Source organism: Lycorma delicatula, chromosome 3, assembly GCF_047948215.1.
Source record: "Lycorma delicatula isolate Av1 chromosome 3, ASM4794821v1, whole genome shotgun sequence".
NCBI lineage: Eukaryota > Metazoa > Arthropoda > Insecta > Hemiptera > Fulgoridae > Lycorma > Lycorma delicatula.
The window spans coordinates 125,962,774-125,988,756 of NC_134457.1; the positions used below are offsets into that span (position 1 = coordinate 125,962,774).

Below are 25,983 nucleotides of genomic sequence, written 5' to 3' on the forward strand. Positions count from 1 at the left end.
AATTTAATATAATTAATAGAGCAAGACCAATTTTTTGCACCCTGCTCCATTGCAAAGGCTTGTAGTTGTCGTACTATTACAGAAAATCATATAACATGCAAAAAAATATGTTTTAGAGTACAAAATCAACAAACCACATAGACCACCGTAAACAACAATCTGACGTTTTGCAAGACATGACTTCATGCGCTCTGACTGGTGTTTTATGTCAAGTGACCAACAGGCTTTATTTTTACTTACTTATTTCTTGAAAATATTAAATAATCTTAAATAAATTAACATATTAGGTTCACTTTCAATATTTTTAGATTAAGACCAATTATAGAAAACAAAATTCTATCAGATTTTCCCTTACTGTCATCTAGCCTATTCTTCAACAAAGGGCAGTTACACAATTGCATTGTGGTGGACATCACATTGTATCACATTTTTTTGTGGTGTCCACATCAGCATTTTATATTAGTTTATATATTTTATGTTTGTTTCATGTCGCTCAAATATTATAGTGTAAGTGAGAACGTGTCGGATCCGTAACCATGAACAAATCGGTTCAAATTCAACTTCATGTACATAAATTTTCTTTTAAATTTAAATATATGATTTATTAATAATTAATAACCTCCATAAAAATCTTTGAATTAAAATTAGAAGTAATAAAATTTTATTTCACTAATAACTTCTGATTGATTTTTGTTCATTTTTTTTTATTTATTGTTATTATTGAATTATTATTTGCTGTAAATTTTTTTTTACAATCGGATGTTAATAATTATTAATATCTCTATTTAAATTAAAAAAAAAAAAAAGATAAAATAAATATATGTACATGAAGTCGGATTTGAAGTGATTTTTTTTTTTTTTTTTTTTTTTTTTTTTAAGGGCGAAAAACGGTTGAACGTTATCATCGCCCGGAAAATAAATAAATAGATAAAAAAATAAATAAATAAAAATAATTTTAGGTTTTTAGATAAAATTAAAACTTAAAACTACTATCACAGAAACAAAATCCGGAATGGGTGTAAAAGGCCCATTCTCGGATAACAAAAACACTAATATGTAACTTAAAACTCTGTTAAAAACTATCACATTAAAAATAAATAAAACTTAAAACTATGTTAAAAACTATCACATTAAAAATAAATAAAACTTAAAACTAAAAAAGGAGATAAAACTTAAAACTAATATCACAAAAATCTTATAACTAATATCACAGACGAATTTAAAATACATACAAAAAAAAACAAAAAAATCCGATAGGGAGTGTAAAAGGCTCCCTACTCGGATAACAAAAACAATACATAGGACAATACATACAATTACGAAAGAACACATACTTATTAAATTTTTTGCATTAACCCTATACTATGTAAAAATATAAACATCCGGTTTAAAACCTCCTTATCGTCACGCAAGATACCACGGATGTTACCAGGTAATTTAAATTTACGACGCAATGCCGCATAACATATGCAGTCCACGAGTATGTGGTTTGAAGTGATGTGCCTTCCCCTAGTGAGATCTAAATATTTCATTAGTTAAAATTTTACTTGGTTATAACTCTGGAACTAATGAAAATAAGTACCACTTATGATATATCGTTGAAAAGCTCTCATTGAGGGCTGATTACTGCAGTTAAGAAAATCCAAAATCCAAATATTTTGGATTTTAGGCTTTTTTGGACACTTTTGGTCCAGTCGATTGCAATGAAAAGGGAAGTGCTCAACTAGAGGTTACAACAGTCCTAAATCCAAAATTTCAACATTCTACGGCTAATGTTTTTGAGTTATGCGAGATATATATGTACGTATAGACATCATGCTAAAACTAGTCAAAATGTATTCAGGGATGGTCAAAATGGATATCTATTGAAATTTGAAAACCAAAATTTGTTACAATTACAATACTTCCTTTACTTCATACTAGATTACTCATCATTTCATTATTATACATTATTTCTCACAAAATACAAGGGCTATTCAGAAAGTAACTTCCAATTTGTTGTAAAAAAAAAAAAACACCAACTGATAAAAAACAATTTATTATATATACAACTTATAGCTGCTTTTCTACATAACTGCCATTCAAATTAAGGCACTTGTCATATCTGTAAACAAGTTTTTGAAAACCCTTATCATAAAATTCTGTTGCCTGTTAATTAAGCAAGGTAGTAACACTACACTGCTTTTCAACTCCTTGCAATATCAAGGACCGGAAGTTAATTTCCAAATATCCCAGAACTGAAATAGCACTAAAACTTACTGTGAGACATTGAAGAAATTGAGAAGGGATAAACAAAACAATTGACATGGCATGCTGAGATCAGGTATTATTTTTCTTCATGACAATGCTCATCCACATACTGCAATATACACTCACGTCAAATCAACAGTTTCAAATGGGAGTTGTTTAACCATCTTCCATACAGTCCTGGTTTGGCTCCCAGTGATTAACAAATGGTTAGGGATTCCGAGTTTTGAAAATGAAGAGGAGTTGAAAAACGGTGTTGCTACCTGGCTTAATTCAAAGGTGACAGAGTTTTGACAGAGATATTCAAAAACTTGTTTACAGATATGACAAGTGCCTTAATTTAGACAGCAATTACATAGAAAATTAGTTAAAATTCATTACTATAAGATGTATATAATAAATTTTTTATCAACTGGTATTTTCTTTTAAGAATGAATCAGAAGTTACTTTCTGAATAGTCTTCGTAGATCAAACACATCATTCTTATTATAAAAAGGCAATAAAAAAAATTTGGAAGAAATCTTAGTATAATGACTATATATCCAAAAATTACATAAATAAGCAAATTGGTAAAGTCTAAAATCGAATAATTTGAGTTATTGCAAACCAATTTAAAATATTATCACATGCAATGCTTCAAATTTTGAAATAATATGGTTAGGGATTTTAAAAGATAGATCAATCAAATTAAGGGCTTTGAAATCAGAACTTTTAAAACAGACCCTTTTTCAGATTTACCTAAAAACCTCCTATATAAAGTCTAAAAATGTTAAAAGCCAACAAAAATCAAAGTGAATAAGCCAAAATTTTATTTATATTTGAAAATCTGAATCATATTTTTTTTTTAAATGATTATCATCAAACTGAACTGTACATAATTTAATCTTATTGTCTTAATTTTATACCATAATTTATCTAATAGTGTTATGGGAAGAAGAGAGGATGAATCTTGTGATTTAGGAATTGATTGTCTGCAACATTAGAGAATAAATGCACAAGTAAAACAATAATACAATAACAACACCCAACAACTTTTACCTGTATCAGGAAAATTGTACTTTTGTATCCTCATTTTTCTCCCAGAAACAACATTGGTAATAATATGTTCTTGTGGTGTGTTTTGGTAAACTCTATCAGTCCACTCACTAATTGTGACTGATTCTCTACCTTCCTGAAACACTGCATTATCTCTGGTCTGTAAAAAATGTAAGAGTACAAACTAAATAAGAAAAGTAGATAGAAAAATTCAGTTTAATTTCAATAGAAAAAACCATTATACATAACAACATTGCAAAAATTACAACTTATAAATTTATCACTTACTGTTAATCTATCAATTAATTCTGCTCAAAAAATTTTAATTGAGTTAAATAGACTATCAGTTTCATGTATTTAATCCTGCAGTTCTTAAATAATACAAAAATTATACTAGCTTTAATTAGTTAAGTATAAATAGTTTTTTCTTTAAAATTGTATTTTCATTATCTTCATGATCTATTGACAAATAATATAAAATTGGAGATTTATTTTTAATAGAAATACACAATATGTATTAGGATGACTAGGAAGTAAGGTATAGTATACTAGAAAGGTGAAAATCATTTGACTAAATGATTTAAAAAAATAAAATGCAGAAAAAATTCCCCATTTTTGAAGTATTTGATTGCCTTTAATTACAAAAGATGAAACACCAGGTAAAGTTTTGTGCCAAACATTTTTGTATTTTTGTGAATATTCATTAATTATAAGTACCACAATTGGAAATATTGCCATCTGGTTTACTTGATGAAGTTAGACATTCTTGGAGCTGTTTTTTAGTTTCTAGATTGGCAAAAATTCATTTTCATTGTCAGATCTTTGAGCATACACTAATCCCTTCATGTGTTCCCATGCAGAGAAATCTAAAGGATTCATATTGAAGGTTATGGTCACTACACTTAATAATAACTTCTTGGTTATGAACAAATTTCTTTACAGTAATGGTCTAGATTTCGGATTAATTTATATAGTGACAAGTAAAGCACAATATTGTAAAATAAAACTGGCAACAAATTGCATAAATTTCTTGGCTTTGGTCCCAAACATATAGAATACCACCTAATAATTAAATCACAACTGAATTAGTTAAAGCTAATATTGGTTGAAATTTATATATTTGATGCTTTTGGAGGAGGGGTGATTTTAAAAAACTTTTTTCTCACAGTTATTTCTTGTACTGAAGAAGCAAAACAGTTAAGAAAATATATACTAGTAATTTAATGTTATCAGTATCTCACAAACAGAAATTACTTTCCAAATTCCAAGTTTTTATGGAAATACTATTCAAGATGTTAAGCAATAATTGAACTTTGTTACCCCTCCCACACTTAAAATATTTATCAAAAAATGACTTCAGCATTCCTACAAATGATTATACACTGATAATTAACTATTAAATTACAATAGCATTTAGAAAAAATCTGATGTGGTTACCACATACATGATTTCCTTGTATGCCTATTAAATTACATATACACATTTTTTACAATCAGGGGTTAATAAATTATCAATAAATCAATATATTTAAATTAAAAAAAAAATTGTTAAAGTTAAAAAAATTAGTTTACAATCAGAGGTTAATAGTTAATCAATACACTAAATTAAAAAAAAAAAAGGAAATGAAGTCGGATTCAACAATATGCCTTTCCCTTGTATGATACAAATATTTCATTAATTAAAAATTTATTCGGCTGTAACTCTGGAAGCAATGAAAATAAGTGCTACTTATGATATATCATTGAAAAGCTCTTAATGAGAGCTGATTACTGTAGTTAAGAGAGTAATTACTTGTAGTTAAGTCCAAAATCCATATTTTTTTTGATTTTGGGCTTTTTTGGACACTTTTGGTTCAGTCAATTACAATCAAAAAGGGAGGTACACAACTAGATGTTAAAATAGTCCTAAATCCAAAATTTCAACATTCTATGGCTAATCGTTTTTAAGTTATGTGAGATACGTATGTACAGACATCACGCCACAACTAGTCAAAATGAATTGAGGGACAGTCAAACAGTCAAAATGGATATTTCCATTGAAATCTGAAAACCAAAATATTTATGATCACAATACTTCCTTTACTTCATACAAGGAAGTAGAAAAAGAGGAAAAACCAGCTTTTATTTAAATTGCTGTGTTCATGTGTGGATGTGGATGAAGCTTTCATTTATATTCCTATCTTTTATAATGAATGGTGTTGTTTTTTTTAATTTAATGACATTAGTGTCTTATATATAAAGTCATTTATAAAATTTTAAGTCTTTATGTCAAGTTCTTCTGAAATTAAACAAAATAGAGGGCACTCGCTCTGAATATGCAAAGAGAACATTCTTTTAAGTCACACTGCAAAGAATCTTTTTCCATTTGTAATGAAAGATTTTAGTTTTGTTTGGTTTTCAATAAAAATGTATTTTTGTAATCTTATTCTGTTTTTGTCTTTAATTACACAGTTTTTAAAATTTTTATTTGTTACTGGTAATTTAACAAAGTAAACATACACCAAACCTAAAAAAGTGCACGCGCTTTTTGAATCTAACTTTTTGGGTTTTTCAACAATTTTCACAGAAATTACTGGAGATGTTTTTTTCTTTCATGTAGGGTTTTATACAAAATAATAATTTATCTCCATAGAGTCTTACTGCAGCATTATTTGAATTTTAAAGAGAAGAAATCTGGTGAAATTTTTCGTTAGGTATAACTCAAAAAAGTAGCATTTCCAGACCTGTGCTTATTTGAACTTTTTCATTATTTTGGTGTGAGGCATATGACTGTAAAGTATGCCAGAAATATCCTGAAGCGTCAATACAAACTATATCTAGCTCTCTCTCATATGTGTGTAATAATGAATGACTACAAAAAATACTCAATTTTGTTGTCTGTTGTTAAAAAGAATAATTTATCAGAAAAAACCACAAAAATATTTTACAAGTAAAAATCTTAAATTAGTTAAAATTGTATAAGAATACATAATAGATAAATTTCAAATAAAATATCACCTTATCAATAAATGTGCAACCGTGTAAACCAGTTATTTGACATCTTCGTACATCGGGAACTTTGAAGTATGTATGCAAAAGTAAATTAAAGCTGAATGTAAGATCTTTACTAGGATTATAAACTCCAATATTAAAATGCAATTCTTTTTCTCTTAATATTAATCGATAAGTAAGACGAAACCTGAAATATAAGAAAAAAATATATATTAACAGTAAAATACTTAAAAATAATCTATTTAACTTTGGTATACAGTCATATATCATACAACATTGAGCTCTGGAGATGAAATACAGTTCACAGCAAACCCATAAATCGTATTTTATTACATTAAAAAATCAAATTTAAGAAAAAACGAGCTTGAGGTTTCATCAACAAAAATTACACAACACAAAGTAAATAGATTTAACTGATGTAATATAACATAAATACAGGACATTAATTTTTGCTGTTCCTATTATAGATTCACACGAATATATATCAAATTTCCAAAAAAACACAAGAAATAAATGTAAATAAATTTACTGTTAGTCATAAAAAGACTATTATCAGAATAAAGCCTTCAACATCCTTGAATATATTTTACACATAATTAAACTTTTGTGTTGTATTTCTGTTTTCACTATAATGATACTGTATTAAATGGGATGTAATTATTATATTTTATGTGTCAGTTAAAAAGGAATATTCAAAACAATAAAAATTAAACTATTATTTTTTAAATGTTATAAGTTTCCTGAGCAATAACTGACGCGAGTGGCTAAATTCTATAAACTCATTAAAATTTGGTATGACAGAACACAATTTCTTCAAACTCTTACAACCCAAAAACTCAGCCTATTCAACAATGGCCTTAAACATAATCTACATTATTTGAATACTAACAGCAAAAATGTAAAACTCATCTTCATTAGTATGAAAGGGCCTATTAATTTGGTTGTTGATCATGACACCCCCAAACAATCACCGAAAATCGTTGCTGGAGGAAATTTGATTCAACTACAGCAAATGGGTTTTTACAGACCACTGAATTTATTTATGCCATTATGGGTAAAAGTAGCTTCATCCAAAAATAGTAAGAAAGTATGACTAAGCTGTACCATCTGAAGAATGTTTTCCCTTATATCACCATGTACGGTTGACATTGAAATGAAGCATGAGCTCTGGGAATGTACCATTCTCACAATGATTATTAAACATTTTACAAAATACTTTATGGTTTGGAACTACTTGTCCAGAACATCTATGTCAGTATTTTTCCATAAGCTGGAGCACTTTGTGCACTTAATCGCAAGATCTATACACAAAAATCATATCAGCATATTCTGCATGAGTGAAGAGATGTTACATTTTATAAAACAAAGAATTCAAAATGGTATTTCACTTTTTAAAATTCGGATTCAATTGAAAAAAGTTAGGTATAGTTTAGGGTACAATGAACACAAATCATTACATAACTTGATTCTCAAAAATAATTAAACACAATTATATGACAATTAGAGTTGTCAACCTAATTTTTTCAAATGTCTCAATTTATTGTATTAAAAACAGCCATTTTTATTTTTTTATAAATTCATAATACTTCTTTGTTACAAATAAGTTTGTTCTGTTTTGTTTTTAGTAATAAAAGTTGATTTTTTTTATAGATTTTATTACATCAATTTTCTCAGAATTAAATTCCTTATAAGTTTTGTTAATAAAATTTACACATTTATTGGTCATTTATCAAAGCTGTACTTCAGACAAAAAAAAACTTTTTATCAATAAATTTTTACGTTTTACGTTGGATATCAGAAAAACTACCAGGAGTTACAGTTCTGGAACCTGTTTTAATCTATTTTTCAGATCAAAAAACATAAGAAACTATCAAGTTTACCCCTTATATAATGCCTTAAAAATTTCAGTATGACGTTATTTCACCGGGAAAACTGAAATCCAGGCAAAATTTTTCGCTAACCATAACTTTATAACAAAGCATATTCAGACATATATCTAAATGAACATTTTCCTTATTTTAAGCTCTAGAATCAGTTCCAAAATTATTTCCCTTTCCTCCTTAATCACCAGTATTTATGTACAATGTCTAACAATGATCTGACAGCCCATTTTCACATCTTGAAAACAAGTTCTGATTTTTTAAAGCATAACAAAGGGATAGTGAATTCAGATATACATACACAGGTATAATAGATACTTAATAATGATGACAAGATTAATGTTTTATTAAGGTGCTCCTAATGCAAAACAGAATGATTTAATTTTGCTACAGATGAAATCAATTTGCTCATCACATGAAAAATTATAAAATAGCAAATTTAACAAGATACTCACAAATCTCACACTATGCAAAAGGCAATAATTAATTAATTACCTGTTAACTAATCTACATATAATCAATCAGCTACTACTTTCCTGACCAGTAATGTTTTTATCAGCTTAATTCAATCATTTAGTTGTTCATGAATAATTTTTTATTAAACCACATAATACAGAAAATTCAAGTATTATGCATTTAAATTATGAAAGTAAAAGTTTACAAAACTTTTTAATCAAAACAAATCTATGAACTATAAATAAATAAATTCAAAAACAGAAAATACCCTAGAAACATTTAAAAAAATAAAATTCTAAATCAACTATTTGTGCTCACTTTTATCAATCCCTCTTTTAAGTACAAATATTGACTGAAAATTTATTTTTTTGTCATGATGTAAGGGATGAAAATTATTTTTATTTATAACTACAGATGCTAACTTAAATATAGTTACTGGTGGTAATGATGAAAAAGTAATTTTATAGCATGTGAAAAAATGCTATGGCTGGCCGGAATTCAAACCTAGAACCCTCTGGATGAAAGGCAGAGATGCTAAAGTGAAAAATGTTGAAATGGCAAAGTTAACTAATTTTATTAATATAATTTTAGTTCATAATATTACTTCAAAAGGTTTTCACTCTTGGGGCTATCTTCAGTGTTTATAAAATTTAGTTTTTGTTTTGTCATTTCAAAAATGTATAATCATAAATGACTGTTTAACATCAAATTAAATGTCTAGTTTCAGATTTTATAAACTGTTCTTGAATGTTTTCGCTTTGCCATTTTATTTTAATAACCAATTAGCTAGCATAGGTTTTTCTCTCCATTGTAAGTTAGTTGAAACATGAAAACAAGACAATAAAATTACTTACGGATAATTCCACATGGATCTAGTCAATTCACTGTCCATTATAGAAAATACAGCTTCAACATCACCACTTGGTAAACGATCAGGTGCTTTCTCTAGGTTCCATCGAATGATTCTAGCAAAACCATGTTGAGGACCAAATGTCCAACCACCAAACTGGGCTGAAATTAAAAAAAATAAATAAATTTCCTGTTTTTATTTTCTTAGATAAAAATTTAGGTTCTATGAATCACCATCCACAAAGTGATTTATGTTTACTTACCAAGCATCCTTTTTGCAAATACATTTCAATATCCATCAAGCTCAAAAATAAATGAAAGTAACCAAAATCACAAATCATTGTTTAATCACCTTTTTTTTTAAACAATTATAAAGTTTTTAATTGTTTTTTAATGTAAGGTAAATCAGTCAGTAAAGTACCAAAATATTTTTACCAATTATTTCAATATGTTGCCAAATTGTTGTTATCAATTTGGTGGTTCATCCATTTGTTTTATCTTTGTAATTCTGATTGTAATACTTTTCAAAGAGTTTCAGTTCTTTATTATTTCAAAATATTGTAAAATAAGTATAAAACATTATAATGGTGTACAAATAGAAAGTTAAAAAGATAACAAACAAGTTTACTTGAATGGAAGTTAAATACAAGTTTACAAAGATATGGTAAAATGTAATGATTTTAGTGGTATTATTAAAGAGAATTATTAAAAAGTTTGTTTCTATTTATTAATGGAGTTATTACTATTATATAACACAGTTGAGAGTACTACAAAATCTTTAAAGATCAGCTCCATAAATATGAACCCCCCCAACCCAACTTATAAAGACTGAAAATGATAAACTGGCCCATAACAATAAAGACAATGCGGAAATCCAAGCTAAATATTTTAACAAACTCCTAAATTGCGAAGAACTGACAGAACTCCTAAACTTCAACACCAGCACCCCAATAACATCAAAAGGAAACATCAACCCTCCCACAATAAAAGAAGTCTATCAAGAACTGGAAACATACAGGAAGATTAGCAAAAGTTTGTCAACATCTGGATCAAAGAAGAACTAGGATGACAGCCCTCAACCATTTGTTTCACAAAAAAAGGAGACAAAACAGAACCTAACAATTACAGGGGAATTTCACTCCTAGACACAACATACAAAATTCTATAAAGAAAATCAAGAACAAAAACACTGGCTTCACACTCACATGTAAAAACTCACAACATGAATATTTTCAACACTAGAAAGGGCATAAAGATTGGAATATATGGAAAAGTATGAGGAGGAGTGCAAGGTCCAAACAGTACTATCAAAGAGACGTGGATAATGGACTGACTAAAGTGATTCTATGCAGTCACAAAAGATAATAATAATACAAGTAATAAAGGAGCTATTATTTAAATATTGTAGGCACTAACGTAATAAACAATTAAGAAATTGCTTTCATTTTTGGGTGCCATTATAAACAAGCATTTAATTAAGTTAAAAAAAATTATTTATTATTAATAATAATTAATAATCTTATTACTATTAATTTTTTTTCTAAAAATTGAGAAATTATGTGATAAAACACTGATAAATACTCTATTTATCAGAATTCACTCACATATATTATTTATGTCTCACAAGACAAATTACTACTACTTAAATCATATGTTTGGACAGAAAAATATTAAATGGTGCTATTTCAAGAAAACAGCATCAAAAAAATCTATCATATATATAATTTTATAAAGGAACTAGCTCCCAGTCTTGCAGCTTCGCCCATGACACTTGTGTTTCCTGTAACGGTCAATCTTTTTATTTTATGTATTTTAGTCAAGTAACCGGAGGCAGATGCAGCCAGTCACATATACAGTAATGGAGGCAGTGGCTTTGTTGGTTGAGTCACACATACCTTCACACCCCTTAAAAAAATTGGAATTCAAAAAAATACTGAAATTGGTTTTTAAATAAATATTTACCCGAAGAGTATTTGCAAGCACAAATTTACTGAATATCTCATTTAATATAATTGAGATTGGGAAAATTTACAATCACTGTTCAACATTTTTTTTTTTACTTTCTTCACCCCCTCTCAAGATCGAATTTCAAAAATTTAGAAATTCGTTTATTCGCATGAAGATTATACTCACCAAAAATCATGTTGACTTCTTCATTTGTCACTGTGAGATTAAAAAAAATTGTAGGATTTAAAAAAAATTCAAAAATCCATTTTAACCTTTGAAGCTCAGAATTTCCAAAAATGTAGAAATGGATTTGTAGATCTTCACATGAAGATTAAACTCACAAAAAATCAAGCTGATATCGTTTGTTACCGAGAAATTTAAAAAATAATAAATTTCATTGATACTCCAATTTACCCCTTTAAACTCAGAATTTCAAAAAATCATTTTTTAGTGTGCAGTTACACTGTAAGAAAAACACGTATTCAAATTTTCATCAATTTATCTTCAGTAATTTTTGCTTGTTGCTGAGTAAGAATCATTCACGATATGTTGCCTTCAATTTCAATAACACCTCTATTGAAAATATCTTTGCTGAAAAATATCTTGGGAGCGGTTCACTGTAAGAAAGAAGCATAAGAATTTAGCAACTTGCCACCTAATGGCCCGAATGAGAAATGCAGCACTGTAACGGATTATTTATTATTTACACATTTTAATAAATATTTCCATTTTTAGATAACATTTCCAAATAACGGTGAACTGTTAGATCGAGAGTACCTGATGCATGCAAAAGTTAGCCTTAACGTACTAACAAATACCCCGTTTGAATTTTGAAAATCAGACGATTGTTTGCAGAGATATTATATGAGTGCCCCATTGCAACTCCCAAAACAGCACTCCAGGGGCATGCCGTTTGTTACTACTAGTTGATGGTGATGATCGGTCTAACCTCCAACGAGATGCTCACATACCTCACCACTCTAGCCTCACACACAGTCCCCAGAGCAATTATTATTAAATAGAAATGTTTTTAATTTATTTAATATTATTTTATTTAATGTATATTTAATTCTATTATTTTTGTAATATTATTCATTCGATTGAATCGAATCATTCAGTTCAAACCCTGTTCACGTTTCATTAATTCAATTCCTTAAAGTTTGTGCTTCAACCAGCAATCTCCAATACAACATATACATATATATATATATATATATTTTTTAGAGATTTTTCGAGATGAAATATATCTAAAAACCTTCTCACTTATGCCAAGATATAAGTAAAAATTTGGTTGCGATTGATCGAGTAGTTTTTCGTTTATCTTGAACAAACAAAACCCTCTTTCTCTTTAATAATATAGATACTTATTATTGTGTTATTTTGTTATAAACAAAATAACAGAATAAACCGATTTAAAGGAAAATTGCACATCCAACCTTGACAGTTTAACTGTTATACATGAAATAACATATTTTGCATAGTAATTAACAAAAAATTAAAATAAATAATATAAAGATACTATTAACATAAATTATAATAGTACAAAATATAAATGTACGATAAACTGAATAGGCTAATTCAGAAACTAAACTGGATTTGATAGAATGTTAATATTTAAATATAGTTTTAATACTAATAGTCAAATATATAATTTCAATATTTTTTAAGGGTATAAATATATATTAGTGTGATGAAATTTTATGTAAAAAGAAAATACACTTGTATGATGTTACTTGTACTTCTACAAAAATCAGTATATATCTACGAACATGTTCAGGTGTAAAACAATGATCATTTCCCAAATTTATTTATCAACTGCAACTTTATTTACACAAATATGTGGCTATAATTAAAAATAAATTTAATCAACACATTTATATAAATCATAAACATTTGTTTTAACATACTTAATACAAGTTCAAATAAATAACATGAATTACATGATTTATAGAAATATTTATAATAGAGAAAAATTTGTAAATTAAAGCAATAAAAGGTTCAAAAAACTAGTAGTCTTATCTACTGAATATAGACATAAAAAATTTACATTTTAATAAAGAACACTCACTTTAACTAGATAAACATAGAATTATCTTCTATTGTGCTGGATTACAAAATAAGATATGTCAAAATTAGTGTTAACAATATTTGCAATCATGGTAATTATTTTAACATAGTAACAATTGTTTAGTACACTACCCAAGAACTACAATATCATTTAATACAAATAAAACTTGAATAACACTGTTATTTTATAGCACACACAACATGTAAAACCATAGCTAAATACTAATAAAACAAATTTACATTTTAAATGTTTTATGAATATACTTACGAAAAACAAATGGGATACCTCCTCTGATAGCCTTTTTTCCATCAAACACTGCTTGTTTACTGAAATTAAATAAATTACAATATAGTATATCAGTAATAGATTAGAGTAGTTATATAAAATTTGTAACAAAAAAGATGATTTAACTTTTTAGCAAAATACCTTTTATGTTAGTATATTATACATACATACATACATACATACATACATATATATACCAAAAAAAATGATAAAAACAGTTTACCACCAAGAGTACAGAATTCAATAATGCTTCTTACCTTATGCTTATTATTTTTTTTGTATTAGCGTTTTTAAGGGTTTCCCTCATTATCAATTAAAATTTTTCTTTTAAAAAATCATACAGTAAATTCAAAACATTAAATTATAAACGTAGAAATATGTAGTTATAAATATTAAAAAATTATAAAATTTAAAAAAATGTTATGTGGCTAGTCACATATACAGTACGGTACTGAAGTTATTTGAATTTATTTAAATTATATAAATGTGCTACATCTAAGGTGGTTTTGATAAGAAAGTCATTATCAAATTCTGTCTGTACATTAATTTAATTAAACTTTTCTCTATACCTGTACATATAATATTTTTCTAAAATATTTAATTTTTTATTATTATTATCACATCCTTTTAAAATGTCTACTATATGTAAATTTGTATCCAAATCGGTGATTGAATGTTTATTAATTATTAAGTGGTCTGTAAGATTGGAGAAACTTAACTTCTTGTTTTGATAAGATCTAAATAAAATGTTCTGAAAACCTTGCCCTAAATGATCTACTAGTTTTCCCAATATAAATTTTGTTACAATCATTGCATGTTATTTTATAGATATCACACAAATTATTAGGATCGTTATCATCATTATTAATTTTTAAATGTTTTATTATATGATTATATGGTCTATAAGTTATTTTATATTTTTCATCATTCTAAACGTTAACCATGTTTTTCAATAATGTTGTTAATATAGAAATATTTTCATCAACACTTTTATCATTTATAGGTATCAACGTTGTTTCATTATTAGATTTTAATTTCTGTTTTTTATAAATATTAACAATTAATGTCGTGTTATATCCATTTTTTACTGCAATACATTTTATAATATCTATTTCTGAATCCAGTTTTTCTTTATTATTATGTAAGTAATGTATTGCTCTATTTAACATGTTTGTAAATGTATTAATTTTGTGTGCCCAAGGATGATTCAAACTTCTGCTAATAGTTATTTGTTAGTTGTTGGTTTCCTAAATACAGATGTTATAATTTTATTATTTTTATTAATTTCTATGTAAACATCTAAAAAATTTATTTTTCTGTATTTGTCAGTTTCAAAGGTAAATTTTACATTATTATGATAGGAAATATGTTTTTTTTTAATTATTGTGTTCATCATTTATAACAGGTTCATAGACTACCAAAATATCATCGTGTTAAACCCATAATTGAATTTTATGAATGTGGGTAATGCCATATACTATCCTATTCTCAAATTTATGAAAATAAATTTCTGCCATAACAGCCGATAATGGAAATCCCATGGGTAAAGTATTATCTTGTGTGTAAAATTCATTGTTAAACTCAAAATAATTTTGTTGACATATATTTTTGATGATAGTCAATATAGTTAAATTTCGGGTCTTCATTGTAATTTTCAATTTTTTTTTCTTATTATACTTATAATTTGATCTACAGGGACGGACATTAGGGTGCATGTTAGTTATTGTTATAACTTATCATTTTAATATTGTCTAAAACTATTTAATTTGTTAACTAATTCGAACCAATTTTTTATAATATACTTATTAGGTAAATTGATTTTAGATCTGATTATTTTATCTATTGTTTTAATAATAAAGTAACAAGGAGTGGATTTGAAATTAATTAATGGCCATATTGGGTTATCTTTTTTATGTATTTTAGGAAGACCAATAAGTTTGGGGGCAAATGGTCTAAATGGATATTATCTAGTGTGATATCTCATATTATTATTATTATAATTAAAAACTGATTTATAATTTATTATAGTTGTAATTTTTAGAAATTTACCAGTTGGGTCTTTTACTTTTGTAAAATTATTTTCACTTATATATTTTTTTATTATTATATTCATCAACTAGCATAACAACCGATGTGTTTGTTTTGTCTGATTTAAGTACATTACAATTATTTTAGTTTAATTCTTCTTTTAAATTACACAATGCTTTTTTTAAAGTAGTTTCCTATTTATAAGTACATTATTAATTTTATAAATGTTATAACTAATAACACTATGTAATGTTTCTTTATCTTCTTCACTATGGCTAATTCTGTTAATATTCATTTCTGTATCAATAATATTATTTTTTGATAATTTTATTTTTACTGTTATCAGGTAGATTAAATTTAAAAGCATTAGATATTATCGATTTCTCATTATCATTGAATTCTACATTTGTTAGATTTACAAAATCATTATTATCAGAATTATCTAAATTTTCATGTATTTCTATATCTTTAATGTTATACTCTTTGTTAAAATTATTGTTATATAAATTATTACTATAAAAATCTATTTTTCTATTATAATTTTTTATTTTAATCAAATTGCCTATATTTTTTTTATTATGAGAGGATTTTAACTTGTCTTAATATTCACCCTAATTAAATCCATTATTAATTAAACATGACATTACCTAAAACTTTTAATAAATAAAGTTGTATACTGTACAATTTAATATTTATATTGTTTCTTTTATAATATCCCTGTTTCACTTGTTTTACTCTATATCTCTCTGTGAACATTTTTGTTTTATTTAAGGTTTTATTATATTGAGAATTCTTTATATTTATTTTAGCACATATAATATATTATATATATTAATGAAATTTAAACCACAAAAAACACAGTAAATAAATAAGTTAAACTTACCATATTAATTGCAAGAATTGATTTTCGTGGGATCCTGCATCTTCAGTTGTAATTTAATTCTATAATAACCTTAAAATAGATTATTTTTATAATTTGTGAATTTTGAATTTGTCAAAATTGTTACCATTTTTAAGATTTATTATGGGTGAATAGGCAAATTCTGCTGTCCAGTACTAGACAATAAATAAAAAAGTAACAATTTTGACAAATTCAAAAATTATAAAAACTACTTTAATTTAATTATAGAATTAAACACCAACTGAAGATGCAGGATCCTGTGAAAATAGATACTTGGAATTAATATGGTAGGTTTAACTTATCTATTTACTTTGTTCTGGTGGTTTAAATTTCATTTTATATTAAATTCTAAAGCACAGTGGTCAATATGTTAATGAATTATTTGAATTTTCAAAATTATATATATATATATATATATATATGTTGGTGTTTGTAATACATACACATATTTCATCAAAGTGAAACCAGATAAAACTGAGCAAAAGAAGTATGTATCATAAAATAAAAGAAAGCAAAATAATATCTGTGTTTTTCTCTGTATGTAATTTCATAGTAAATGACTTCATAGCCATGCTTTCTCCTCTGGTTACTTTCTGGGAGAAGAAAGCTACAGTCCCTACCAATGTGCAAACACCATCAAACTTTAACCAATGATCCTGCACACTTTCAAGACAACACAGTATATATGCATTTTATTATACTAAATTACTACTCTTAGTACAACTTAAATAATAAAAAGTAAAAAATTCCTTAGAATTTATAAAAAATTTGTATTCAGAACCTGTATCCTAAAATCTTAGTCAATGCAGAAGTTTTATACTTATGATAAAATTTCAACAAAATTAAACAGTTGATAATCTACGATGATAAAATGCAAATAAACACAAGCATCGTTAGACACTTTATACAGACAATAAAATAAATTTAATTATAATGCTTAAAAAAAACAACAACAAACAAAAATATTCTGTGTTTTAACAAAATAATCTTATAAAGTTCATACAAACAGCATGGATTACATGATTCATAATTAATACTTCCCACATTAACAGAAAGATGAAACATGGCTAGTCAAAAGCAGTAATTCATCCTCAACAAGTATGCTAGTAAGTGGGTTCCTGGAAATGTCCATAAACCGCCCTGATCTCTGAGATTCAACAAGTTCTGTGATTTAGTTGTCATCTCCCACTTGATCCATTCTGATTACATATAATTTTAGGAATTAATGATAGAAGGCAATGATGGAGTGAATGGCTGGACTTTGCCAACAATTAGCTGCAACTATTTTGTAATCTAACTGGCTGTTTTGTAAAATAAAAAAGGAAGAAATTATAACTACGCCTCTTGTTTACTTGACAGGTACTGTGAGAATTTGGTCAACCGTCATAGCATCTTTTGACTGCAAGTATTAAAAGGCATACTTGAGGAGCAGCTACTAAACTAATCTTGGTAGGTAGGTATTTCTGCTTCTATGTTTGTCAGTTGCTATTACCAGTATGTTCCAAGAGAACCCAATGGCCAATGTGTCAGATAAGTATGCTTTCCTACTCCTCTTAAAATCTAATACTAGTTAGTAATATACTAATTAGCAACAGAGATCACCTAATCATTTTTACTACATTAAAAATATAATGCAGACAAACAAACTTAAAGAGTAATAAGTGGCAGTTGCATTAAATTGGTAACATTTCCATTTGTTCTGATAATATAACCAGTAGCTTGCTCATTCTTTAACTGCCTATTTCAATAATTTATATTCCTTTAATCAGTCTAGCAGTGTTCACAAAGTTCTGTAACTCTCTTGCTAAGAGAAGAATAGTGAAATTTAAACATGTAAATCAAATTATTGTAGGAATCCAAAGTTATAAAAAAAAAATAATAATAATAATTGCCAATCTTGTAGTAACTGAGCATTTCTTACATTCATACATTGCTTTTTTCATTCTTGGAACAATTTCATTAAATTACAATAGTATTTTTGTTGACAGTTATCTAAATAAAAATTCATCAGCTATCTAAATATCTAAAAATCAGTCAGCTATCTAAAAATAAAAAGTGGGTAACTATCAAAATTTAATTCTACTGTTAAACTATATACCATACTTAAGAAAAGTAAATAGGTATTTTTTTTACTATTCTTTTTAACTGAATTTCACTTACTTTTTATTTTTTTTTATTAAATAGATATACATTATCATTCATCTGTCAATTTACTTTGACAGCCCATTATACATCTGTTATATGGAAACTCACAACCCAGTAATGTCATGCTGCAAATAATGTTTATAATGGGCAAAAACACTGCCTGGCCATAAAATGTATATGCACTGAGAAACAATGCTGGCAATGTGCAATTTTAATCTAAAAGCTCCTTAACTTATGACCATCATAATAACAGCAGTAACATACTTTATAAGCATAGGAATTTTTAATGTAATATAATTAAAATTATTTTTAATTATAATTTTTAACATCAGCTAATTTTCCTATTTTCTGTTAGAATGACAGAAAGGAATTTTTAGTACTACTCATATGGTTGAAATAGACATACATCGGTTTGGAAGTCTTTTACAGTCAACTCCTGATTATCTGCGATAATAACCAGGAGGATCGCAGATAATCCAAAATCATAGCACAATTGCAATTGATCCCAAAATAATATTTTTAGAGTAATATGTGTTAAAATGACCTAATACAGAACCGTAGTTCAGTATTTACATGCACTATAGTATTAAGTTATAACAGTAAATAATAAAATAAAATACAGTACACTTACACTATTATGTACCCGGTAAAAGTAATATACAGACGTTTACTCAAAATACGTATTAACATATAACAAATTTTCACTATTATTAATACTACACGAAAATATATTGAACATACAGTAGTGTATGCACTATGTAATGCATTAACAAACACTTATTAAAACTACAGCACCTAACAAGAAAAAATATATACAGACATTTAAAAGAAAAAGATTAATAAATTGTGCATTTTACTCTTTCGTATGTTTTTTTTAATAAAACTTTTTTACTGTTGATTTAGTGACTGAAAACACTTTCTTTTAATTGAACTTTGTAGTTTGCATAGCATTATAATACCACCTCCCTCTATGAATCATGAGACCTTGCCGATGGTGAGGGGGCTTGAGTAATCAGTAATACAGTGTAGCTGGATCACAGGTGCAACAATATCAGAGAGGTATTTGTTCAGAGCCAGGCTAAGGAATGATTCCTGAAAGAGGGCAGCAGCTCTTTCAGTAGCTGTTAAGGGTGTAGGTCAGGAGGACAAACGGCTATATCAACATTACTCAATCTTCTGAGTACTCTACAGCTGAAAACAATGGAAAACTACAGATGTTTTTTTTCTCCAAGAAAATGTAGCTGTCTGCATTTTCATGTTACAAAGATGGAAGCGCCTTCCTTGGTAAAATATTCCGGAGGTAAAGTAGTCTCCCATTTGGATCTCTGGATGGGGACTACTAGGGAAGGGGTCATCAGAAAGTTAAAAAATAACATTCTCTGAGTTGGAGCGTGGAATGTTAGAAGTCTAAAACAGTAGGTAGGTTAGAAAATTTACAGAGGGAAATGGATACAAGTGTAGATGTAGTAGGAATTAGCGAGAGGTTCAGTGGGAAGAGAAAAATGACTTTTTGGTCAGGTGATTTTAGAATAATTAACTCAGCATCAAATAAAGGGCAGGCGGGAGTTGGTTTTGTAATGAAAAAGAAGAGAAGGAAGAGAGTAGAGTATTTCACAGAGCTTAGCTATAGAATCATTGTAATAAGGATAAAATCAAAACCTAAGCCGACAACGATTGTTAACGTCTATATGCCTACAGGTGCTCATGATGATGATGATGAGGTAGAGGTGATAAGAAATTGACAAAGTAATTAAACACATAAAAGAGGATGAAAATTTAATAATAGTTGGAGATTGGAATGCAAGCATTGGAAAGGCAAGGAAGGAAATGTGGGTAAATATGGGCTGGACAAAAGGAATGAAAAAGGGGACCGAGTTATTGAGTTTTGCACGAAGTATAATTTCGTAATTGCCAACACCCAGTTTAAAAATAATAATAGAAGATACTCATGGAAAAAGCCTGGTGATACTGCAAGGTATCAGATAGATTGACTGCAAAGCATATCTTGGAACAGACATTGATAGTGCATAATTTAGTGATAACAAAATGTAGATTGGGGTTTAAAAACCTGAAGAAAAGGTGTTAGATGAATCGGTGGAATTTAGAGAAGCTTGAAGAAGAGGAGGTAAAGAAGATTTTTGAGAACATCTCAAGAGGTTTGAGTAAAAACAATAAGGTAGAAAATATAGATGAATGGGAAAATGTTAAAAAGGAGATTCTTAAATCAACAGAAGCAAACTTAGGTGGAACAAAGAGAACCGGTAGGAAACCTTGGATATCAGAGGATATATTGCAGCTGATGGATGAATGTAGAAAGTATACAAATGGTAGTGTGAAGAAGGTGAAAGGGACTATCGACAATTAAGAAATACTTACTTACAACAGGAAGTGCAAATTAGTAAAAAAAGAGTGAATTAAAAAACTGTTCAGAAGTAGAAAGAGAAATCATTATTGGTAAAATAGTAGAGCATACCAGAAAGTTAAGGAGAATTTTTTGGTACATAATTAAAATCTATTTACCAAATTATAATTTTGTATTTATAATACAAAAGAAAAGGTTGATAGGTGGGTGGAATAAATTGAAGAGTTAAAGAATTGAATTGTCGAAGAGAATTAATTGAAGAGTCGAAGAGGATTAAAAGGGAGATACAATACTGTGATCTGAATTTAATAAAGCATTAAAAGATTTGAATGGCAAAAAGGCTCCTGGAGTAAACGGGATACCTGAAGAATTACTGCGTAATGCAGGTGAAGAAGCTATAGAGAGAATATACTAACTGGTGTGCAATATTTACAAAAAAGGGGAAGTTCCGTCAGACTTCAAAAGGAGTGTTATTGTCATGATACCAAAGAAAGCAGGAGCAGACAATTCTATTTATTCTAATCTTCAATTCTATTCTTGAAACAATTATTCTGATTATTATTATTATTATTATTATTATTCTATTCTTGAGACATCTATTCTTGTGAAGAATACAGAACAATTAACTTAACTACTCATGCATCAAAAATTTTAACTAGAATTCTGTACAGAATTGAGAGGAGAGTGAAAGAAGTGTTAGGAGAAGACCAATTTGATTTCAGGAAAAGTATAGGGGTAAGGGAAGCAATTTTAGCGCTCACCTTAATAGTAGAAAGAAGATTAAAGATAAACAAGTCAACATACATAGCATTATAGACTTAGAAAAGGCATTTGATAATGTAGACTGGAATAAAATGTTCATGATTTAAAAAAAAATTAGGGTTCAAATATAAAGATACAAGAACAACTGCTAACATTTACAAGAACCAAACTGCACCAGTAATAATTGAAGAACATAAGAAAGAAGCCTTAATAAAAAAAGGATGTTCTTGCGCTTTCAGATTATTAATCCATCCTCAGGAACAATGTGTTATACATTATAATAATTTACTTCATATATCATTAATTATAAATTGAATTTTATAAAAATATAAATATAAAAATTGAATAAAAATTATTGTTTAATATTTGTTTGAGTAATACATAATTTTCAAATTTTGTTTGTTCATTTATCAAATTTTTATTATTTAAGCATATATATCCAATTTTGCTAGACATCTTAGAAAATAATCATAATTACAACCCTGATAATTCTATTAATATTCTTGAGTATTCCAATAACTTTCATAAAACAAATATTATAGAAAAATATTATATATGGCATCCTGGAATAGTGAGTCACTTTGATATTGGAAGGACAGGTAGATGGGAAAAGTGCAGTCAGGCAATTTTTGGAATATGTAAAACAAATTGTTAGGGATGTAGGGAGTATACTGAAATGAAACGACTGGCACTAGATAGGGAATCTTGGAGAGCTGCATCAAACCAATCAAATGACTGAAGACAAAAAAAAAAAAATAATAATATCACACAATGAAATATTGTCCTATCACACCCACAATGAACTATAATACAGAATTATATTAAAATAAGCACATTCAAGTAGCAAATGAATGAAGTAGTAAAACCTATCACAGAATGATGAAAAAACTTTAAATTTTTAGCTTCTTTATAAACTTTTTTCTCAAAGAGGCATCGCGGTTAAACTGCTCGTGGATAATCAGGAGTTGATTGTATTTATAATTTATTAGCATGAACAACTGAAGAGAAAATGTATAAATAAATAAACAAAAGAATTTTAGTAATAAACAACTTCACAACCAAGATTCACAAAATAATTAAACAAAAATTCACTTCAGCAAAAAGAAATTAAAATATTTTATTTAAAATTTCATTAGAAAAACAATCATAAAATTTAAAAGTTGAAAAACTTTATGAATGGCTATTAATAAAATTTATATGGTTTATAATCATCAATAACATTTTTGTAAAAAAAAAAAGATTCTTGCTGATCTTTGCTATACTTGAATATATGAGTCAGATGTGTTCTTTTACAGATATTGTTGTTCAAAAGCTAATTACCATTACAATTACCAGTAACTCCAGTGATGAAGGTGCTATAATTAGCACCAACAGGTCATTTGGAGGAACAACTTTCATTATTTTGAAAGTAGATCATTTATAATATTAAATAATTTAAAACTTTCAGTGTGTTTAAAATGTAGAGTGTATGTGGAACGAAGGGTAGAATAAGAAAGGATAAGTGTTAAATTTGAACAAATTAGTAATTTTTCACTTAAAGGCAATATGGGTAGAAAACAGACACAACAACAAAGATAAAATACATTTACATAATGAAATTCCTTATCGATACATAAATATTTACATAAGGTATATATTATATAAATTACATAACAGAACACTGATTATTTCCATAAGACAAATTTAAAAGAAAAAATGCATTCACTATAGTGAATACACACAAATAAGACAGAATGTAATAAACAAAATTACCAGCTTCATAATTTTGCCACAAAATTTTCTACACAAACCTATTAGAATGATCAAAAGTATCACTATAATTACCAGTTGGATAAAAGAATAACTTTGTTGATAATTTATGAAATAGGTAAACAGAAAAAAACTTTATCTTATCTAAGTGATTAAAAAAAACTTGACAAGTTAACAAATTAAGTCTGAAATCCAACAGATTTATCGATATTAATGTACTAATTTTAAAATCATTAACTTAAAATTGTGATAAAAACATTAACATGTCTTAGGGTTTATTTAAGAAATAAAAAAGTTAATTAATGAAAAAGAATTTCCACAAGTTTCTTTTAAGCCAATTGAATAAAAAAATTTAAATATTCATCTCAAAATTTCAATCACTCAAAAACAATTCAGGTTAATATAATTAAATAAATTCAACAAAATTTTTTTTTCTTAATTTCATTTCATAAAGATTCCAATTATGAAAAACCCTGCAGGAGACTAGTGACCTTGAAACCTTCCATTTTGAGGGGTTCCAGATTTGAATCCTAGTCAGAATTTTTATTTTTCACACGGCACAAAATTTTCATACAACTTGTCTTACACAAGTTTCCTGCTTTTATATTTTTTTTAAAATAACAAATTTAAAATCTTTAGATTTTCTCAGTCTTTTATTCTGTAGAAATGTTTTTTTGGATACGGCCCTTACTGAAGATATTAATAAAAGTATACTTGCAGATGAAATTTGCATAACTTGGGACAAAGGGAATTAGTTTTAAAATTTTGTTCACTTTTTTAGTTTTTGGAAACCCCTCTAGTGACATATTTTTTGTTCAGCTGATATTAGAGCTGAATTACTCAAATTGAAATCTTGAATTCAGATGTGGTAGCACAACTGATTACTAAATACACAGAAAAAAATGACAGAATTGTGTTTTCAAAAAGTATAAGGTGTCAAAAAAAATTTTTCGAATTTTTAAAAAATGTTCAGTGTAGTACCAAATAAAAGAATTTAATTTGCACATGACGAAAACACTACACAACATGATAAATATTTCCTGTCCACCGTAAGTAAAAATATGTTAAACCCCTAATTTTATTTTCTATATCATAAAATTGTTTTGGTACACAATCTCCTCTCACTACAGTGTATAATTATACAACAGAAATTTCTAATCAGAAAAGATTAACGGTAGAAATTCCTAATTTCGATAATACATTTCTATGTTTTTAATTAATATTTTTTAAATAATTATTTGTCAAATTTTCATTTTTCTAAGCCATCGCGAAATACAGTTATTAGCGCCGTCTGAACTAACTGTATTTTATGTAGACCACATACTATTTATACATGTATAATATACTTACGAATGTGGTAAAAACGTTTTTTAAGACTTTTCCAAGAAACTTATTACTTTCGGTCGCGTAGTGTTATCGGCGGGGGGGGGGGGGTAAAATTAATTTTACGTTTTGAGGTATGAGTTGTACGAATATACTATTCATTTAAATCGGGGTTTTATATAAATACAAATCAATTATATACAAATCTATATATGCGTTAGTAATGACGCTAAAGTTGTGCATATGAAAATTTTGTGAAGATTGGTCGAGTCGTTCTTGAGTTACGCTCAATTTAAGATCGAAAAATTGAGTGGGGCAAGTTAAGTGTGGTTCGTTATGATGCTGCAAGTGGGAACGTTAACGTTTCTTTATCTGCGGTACCTATTGTTAGCAACATTGTTATTTTTTACTGCAGTGCGTTTTGACGTATAACTTTTTTGTGGATCAAATTTTTTTGTATAACTTAAGACTGGAATGAGAGATATTTTTTCAGAAGGAAAAAAATTAAATTACGAAAAGTCGGTTTTCTTGCGCAGAACTTTTTGTTTCATATGTTTATGCAAAAGGTTTTAAAAGTATGAACCTTTTGCATATTTCACCTAAAACTCTATCACTAAAAAGATAATCGAGCACTAAAAAAATAACTGTACGAAACGAAATGGATTGAGGCCTTCGTTACATCGTATGATTTTTATTGACTTACACGAAAGTAAGTTTCTATAAAGTTTTTTAATCACGGCTGATGTTTATTAAAAACAATTATTAAATTTTGCTTTTACGTAATACTGAATTAATTATTGTTATTGGATTATTATTATTGTTGTTTTACGATAATAAAAATAATATTGTATTATTGTTCAATATATTATTATTAAATTGTTTATTGAGAAAATTACAAAAGTTTTGAATTAATTACTTTTAAGAAAATACAACATAGTGAAATAAGCAACACACAA

The 25,983-nt window shown here is 27.3% G+C and overlaps 1 protein-coding gene across 2 annotated transcripts in view; it reads right to left on the reverse strand.

Moving 5' to 3' along the window:
* LOC142321966 (uncharacterized) overlaps positions 1 to 25,983 on the reverse strand; it is a 37,153-nt gene that overhangs the window by 8,037 nt on the left and 3,133 nt on the right. For both annotated transcript variants that reach the window (XM_075360528.1, XM_075360529.1), the window contains exons 3-6: positions 13,740 to 13,798; positions 9,463 to 9,619; positions 6,279 to 6,459; positions 3,286 to 3,442 (exon numbers count right to left, since the gene is read on the reverse strand). In XM_075360528.1, the coding sequence (XP_075216643.1) occupies positions 3,286 to 3,442; positions 6,279 to 6,459; positions 9,463 to 9,619; positions 13,740 to 13,798 (554 nt within the window). The remainder of the gene's footprint in view (positions 1 to 3,285; positions 3,443 to 6,278; positions 6,460 to 9,462; positions 9,620 to 13,739; positions 13,799 to 25,983) is intronic.